This window comes from Thalassophryne amazonica, chromosome 4, assembly GCF_902500255.1.
Source record: "Thalassophryne amazonica chromosome 4, fThaAma1.1, whole genome shotgun sequence".
In the NCBI taxonomy this organism is placed as follows: Eukaryota; Metazoa; Chordata; class Actinopteri; order Batrachoidiformes; family Batrachoididae; genus Thalassophryne; species Thalassophryne amazonica.
This window is the reverse complement of record NC_047106.1, coordinates 58568077-58573901: the sequence shown is the minus strand read 5'-3', so window position 1 is coordinate 58573901 and position 5825 is coordinate 58568077. Positions and strand designations below refer to the sequence as shown.

Below are 5825 nucleotides of genomic sequence, written 5' to 3'. Positions count from 1 at the left end.
CTACAGATGCTGCGAACTCTACCAGAGGAGAAAAAGGCTGAGTGGAAAGACCACTTGCCCCACATAGTCCATGCATACAACTGCACAAGACATGAGGGAACAGGCTATTCACCGTTCTTTCTCCTGTATGGAAGAGCCCCACGCTTGCCTGTTGATTTGCTCTTTGATCTCAAACTTGAACAAGAGTCACAGTCCAGACAACAGTATGCACAGAAATGGGCTTCTCGTATGCAGGAGGCATACAAGATTGCCTCAGAAAATAGTGAAAAGTCCTCAGCTAAAGGAAAAAAGTCCTATGATCGGCGTGTTAAAGGCATTGTGCTGCAGCCTGGAGATCGGGTACTGGTCAGAAATCTGTCAGAGAGGGGTGGGCCAGGGAAACTTCGAGCTTATTGGGAAAAGGGAATTCATCGTGTTGTTGAAAGGATTGGAGATGGACCTGTGTACAAAGTTCAGTCAGAAACAGGAGACCAGAACCTCCGTGTCCTGCATCGTAACCTTCTGTTACTTGTTAATGACTTACCCTTGGAACAAGATGAGAAAAGTCAGCGGGCAGCCAAAAAAGTACAAAAAAACCACACTGAGATAAAAGACAGAAACACAGTGGAACAGGAGTCTGAAAACTCTGATGAAGAGGAAGACTACCCCTATTGTCTCAGGACCGTACCTGTGTATCATAGGGAGAGAGTCAGACCTCCCGTACCTCAGTCAAAACCACACAGTGAACTCAGTGCGGTAGCTCCAGAGTTTCAGCCAACGAGACCGGTAACTGAGACAGCGCAAATGCAGCAGCCACCTGAACCTGAGCCAGTTGCAGTGCCAGATCCAGTGCAGGTGCAGATGTCGTCTGCCATACCATCAGCTGAGGAGCTACAGCAGGAACCAGGAAGGGATGACACTATGGAGGATGTAGGTACAGAGGAGCAGGTTGAAAAGAGTGTGCCTGTTACGGAGCCATTGGGAGAGGAAGTGCTGCCTGTGAGAAGGTCAACCCGAGCAACAAAACCTCGAGAAATACTCACATATGACTACCCTGGACAACCCTCCTACCAGCCCTGGAGGCCTGGAGCAAACCTGATGTTTGCCTGTGTCCCTTACCCCATGCCATATTACCCAGCTATTCCCGAACCCTGTTATTACCCACTGGTATGGGCATGTTAGACCTGTGATACTATGGACCTTGACTTAAAAGACATTCACTTGTACAACTGCGAAAGACGTTACTTTGAAGTTCCGATTTCCTTGACTTTTGACTTTCTGGAGTTAATTTGGCTCTAGATGTCCGGAGACATCTCTTAAAGCAGGGGAGAGTGTAATAGGTTGAAAATGCTACAGACAGAGTTTTTATTATGAAGCAAACCCCCCTCTTATTTTTTTTGGAGATAATACTGTAAAGAACTACTCTAGCAGAGTGACTTGAACGCATCACAGATGCGTGGATTTTACTCCACCTGGCGCGAATCAGAAATAAATGGCGCTGGCTTGACAAGGATATTAATTTGCTGTCTCTCCTCATTGATCCACAGTGATCCATTGTGCGCGTAGAGCCAGGGCACCACAGATCCACAGTGCTCCTTAGCCTGTGTATCACATGTTGCCGGCCCAGATACCCCTAGGTCTGACGCCGGTTACACACGCGTTTTACCACTTTACTGAATACTCGCATAAGCATTGCTATCACATGCTAACTGTGGTTTTTGTGTTCCGACGCATCTATCTGGGCATGCGCATGAACATACAAAAGACTACGGTGAGCCCATTAGCTCAATATACCACATCACCTCCCCCTTTACTTTAAGGGTAACTTAGAAAGACTTAGACATCCCAAATCATATTAAATATATCTCCCCCATTTACCTTAAGGTTAACTTAATGCATTACTTTAGCCAATTACCTTAACATAAAATATAACTATGCATTAAGATTCTAAATGTCAACATTACCCATACTGTATAATAAAGTTAATTGAATGCTTAACTGTAACTTTAACTAAACATCAGCACTCAGTCTCTTATCACCACACTCAGTCCTGGTAACGTTGAGGCACTTTTGGGGTACGCTGGGAGCGCCTTAGGGTCACCGCCACAGGATCATGCGGCTCAGCTGGCTCTGACAGTTCAGGTGCTGGGGATGCTCTGAAACTGCTCTCCATCGGCCCGGTCTCCTCAGCTACTTCCTCAGGTTGCTGATCTGGAAGCCCTGCCGAATGGCGAGGTCTCAGCTGGTCTCCGTGGCGTCTGTATTCTTGATCCGTCGCTCCTCCACGGACCTTGTAGGACACAGGCCCTGACTGCTGGGTGATGACTCCTGGGATCCACCTTGGGGTTTCGCCAGCAGTGTTTCGCAGGTAAACTTGCTCGTCAATGTCAAATTGCCTGTCCAACGCCTTTCTGTCATGACCTTCCTTCTGCAGATACTGTTTCCTCCTCACTGTTTCTTGAATGTTTGGTTTCAGAATGTCCAGTCTGGTTCTGACATGTCTTTTCAAAAACACATCAGCAAGCGACTCGCCTGTTGTGCTGTTGGGAGTAGTGCAATACCGTAGCAGGAAGTGAGAGACTTTGTCTTCAATGCCCAAATCTTCTCCTGCCAGCTTTTTCATGCCAGCCTTGAACGTTGAGACGTATCTCTCGGCTAGGCCGTTTGTGGCTGGGTGCCTCGGGGCACCGGTCGTGTGGAGGATTCCATTTCTCCTCGCAAACTGTTGGAACTCAGACATAAAGGTTGTTGCATTGTCTGTGACAATCTGTTCAGGGACTCCATATGATGCAAAAAGTCTCTTTAGTCTGGTGATGGTTGCAGAGGAGGTTATTTGTGTCATTTTATAAACCTCCAGCCATTTCGAGAATGCGTCCACTACAATCATGAACACATGGCCCATGAATGGTCCTGCAAAGTCAATGTGAAGTCTCTTCCACACATCTCCTGGGAATTCCCAAGGATGCAGTGGCACATGGCGCGGCATGTTCTGTTCTAGCTGACACGTTTCACATCCTTTGCATGCTTTCTCAATATGACAAAGTGACAAAGTTTTTTAATTCGGCACACAAAATATTCAAATAGAAAAAAATGAACAATTCCACAAACAAACAGACAAAACTAGTGAGTCCGAAAGGGTGTGGGCTGAAGCAAAGCTTGTATCTCTATCAATATGTGGCCACCAGATGTATTGCCGCGCAATTGCCTTCATTTTCACAATGCCACGATGCCCACTGTGGATTTCTTTAAGCACGGCAGCTCTGAGCTTTGCTGGTGCAATCACTCTCGTGCCCCACAACACACACCCCTGCTCCACAGAGAGTTCATCACGCCTTTTGTGGTATCCTTTCAGTTCTTCAGGAATTTCTTTTGGCCACCCTTCCATGATGAATCTGTACAGCTTTGAAAGCTCTGTGTCAGTTCTCGTTACCTTGGCAATCTGCTTTGCAGTCAGCGGCATGCCCTCTAGGTGTTCACATATCAGTGCGTCGACGTAGGCGGAGATTGTCTCTGTTCCAGCATATTTAGTCTCTGATAGCGGCACACGAGACAACCCGTCAGCATTGCCATGCTTCTCTGACTGACGGTAAACAATGTGGTAGTTGTATGCCGACAGTACGATGGGCCACCTCTGGATCCGGGTTGCTGCCATTATGGGAAGCCCTTTATGTTCTTCGAACAAGGTCAGTAATGGCCTATGGTCTGTGACCAGGTTCAATTGATGTCCCCAGAGGTATTGGTGAAACTTCTTAACACCATACACAAGGCTTAGGGCCTCTTTCTCAATTTGTGAATACTTCTTCTCTGCTGGAGAGAGACTACGTGAAGCATAAGCGATTGGATGCTCTTTTCCATCTGGTGTTGTGTGTTGGATTACAGCTCCAATGCCATAAGCTGAAGCATCACATGCAAGGGTCAACGGCAGGCTCTGATCATAGTGCACTAACACTTTGTCACTTGTCAGAAGTTCTTTACATTTGTTGAATGCATCTTGTTCAGCTTTCTTCCATTTCCATGTGACTTGCTCTTTCAGCAGACTGGTGCTAACACAGTACTTTGTTGTGGCACGAAACGGCCATAGTAGTTAACTAGGCCTAGGAAAGCCCGTAGCTCTTTCACATTTGTAGGTGCGGGTGCATCATGTATTGCTCTCACCTTGTCTTCAGATGGGTACACCCCCTTTTTATCCAGGACATGGCCCAGGTATTCAATTTGGGTCTTTCCGAACTCACACTTTGACCTTTTTACTCGCAGGCCGTTCTCTTGCAAGCGTTGCAGGACTCTGTCGAGGTTCTTCAGATGTTCTGCCTCATCTTTTCCCATTATGAGAAGGTCATCAAGGTAAACAACCACGTTCAGGTCCTTCATCAGACTCTCCATCACTCTCTGGAAGATGCTAACAGCAGAGTTAATGCCAAAGCAAAGACGATTATACACAAACAAGCCCTTGTGAGTGTTGATTGTTGTGTATTTTTTTGAATCTTCGTCAAGGAGCACTTGTTGGTAAGCTGAGGCTAGGTCGATTTTCGAAAACAACTTGCCACCACTCAGTGTCACCAGCACTTCTTCAATGCGCAGTAGTGGGTATATGTCTCTGTTGGTTGCCTGGTTCACTGTCACCTTGTAATCGCCGCACAAGTGAATCTTGCCATCTCTCTTGACCACAGGAATGACAGGAGCGGCCCACTCACTGTGCTTCACGGGACTGATGATGTTTTCATTTTCCAGTCGCTGTAGTTCTTCTTCCACTCGCGCTTTCATTGCGAATGGCAAGGGGCGGCTTTTGTGGAACTTGGGCGTGGCATCCGGCTTGACAGAAATTGTGGCTTTAATTTCTTTTAATGTTCCCAACTCCTCTTTGAAAACCTGACTGTATTTCCCTAACACCTCAGGTATTGACTTCGGTACTGAGGACTGTTTTGCATTTTCACTGACCATTTTAATTGTTTTCCAGTCCAACTTGATGCTTTCAAGCCAGTTCCTACCACAAAGTGCAGGTCCATTGCCTTTCACTACAATTAATGGTAAGTCAGCAGTCTGATCTCCATAGGTAACTTTTGCCACAAACTGCCCTCTTACTGGAATGGCCTGGCCAGTGTAAGTCTTCAGTGTGACGTTACTGCCACCTAGTGGCACATCCGCAAATGACTCTCTATACATCGCCTCAGATATTATGCTGACTGCAGCTCCCGTGTCTATTTCCATTGGAACATTTCTCCGGTTTACGGCAAAGTCCACTTTGAATGCCCGTTTGTCTGTTTCATTTACACAGAACACTTCCTCCTCTTCTTCTGCTTTCACATAACTTGCCACTCTTTGTTGATTCCTATTTTGCCTTCCTTTCTTCTCCCTCGCGGCAGGCTGGCTACCTCTGCATGCCTTCTGTATATGACCAACTTTATCACATTTATGGCATTTGGCAGTTTTAAAGTAGCATTCACTTGGGCCATGATTCCGCCCTTTGCATCTATAGCACGCTGTCTGCGCTGATGGAGAAGGCTTTTGTTTTTCATTTACCTTGTGCACAGAAGAGGTAGATGGTGGCTCATTTTGTCGTAGCTGCCGTGTGTCTCAGTGGGCTGCTTCCATGTTGAGAGCGATCTCCTGGGCTCTTGCAAACGTTAGCTCATCTGTGGAAAGCAACTTGCGTTGGCACGCTTCATCATGAATTCCACTAACAAACCCATCCCGCACAGCCGCAGTCATAGGGCGTGAGCCAGGGTACACCCTGGATAGGATGCCAGTCTGTCACAGGGCCACTTATAGACAAGCAAACACATTCACGTGCATGCACACCTACACACAATTTAAAGTTTCCATTTCACCTAAACTGCATGTCTTTGGAT

The 5825-nt window shown here is 46.8% G+C and overlaps 1 protein-coding gene across 1 annotated transcript; it reads right to left on the bottom strand.

Moving 5' to 3' along the window:
• Positions 1 to 2023: 2023 nt before the first annotated feature.
• LOC117508929 (uncharacterized protein K02A2.6-like) lies at positions 2024 to 5415 on the bottom strand. The gene is given in 3 exon segments (XM_034168766.1): positions 2024 to 3007; positions 3131 to 4017; positions 4020 to 5415. Coding segments are annotated over 3 exon segments (3036 nt in total). The 5' UTR covers positions 5185 to 5415.
• Between the last annotated feature and the right edge of the window lie 410 nt (positions 5416 to 5825).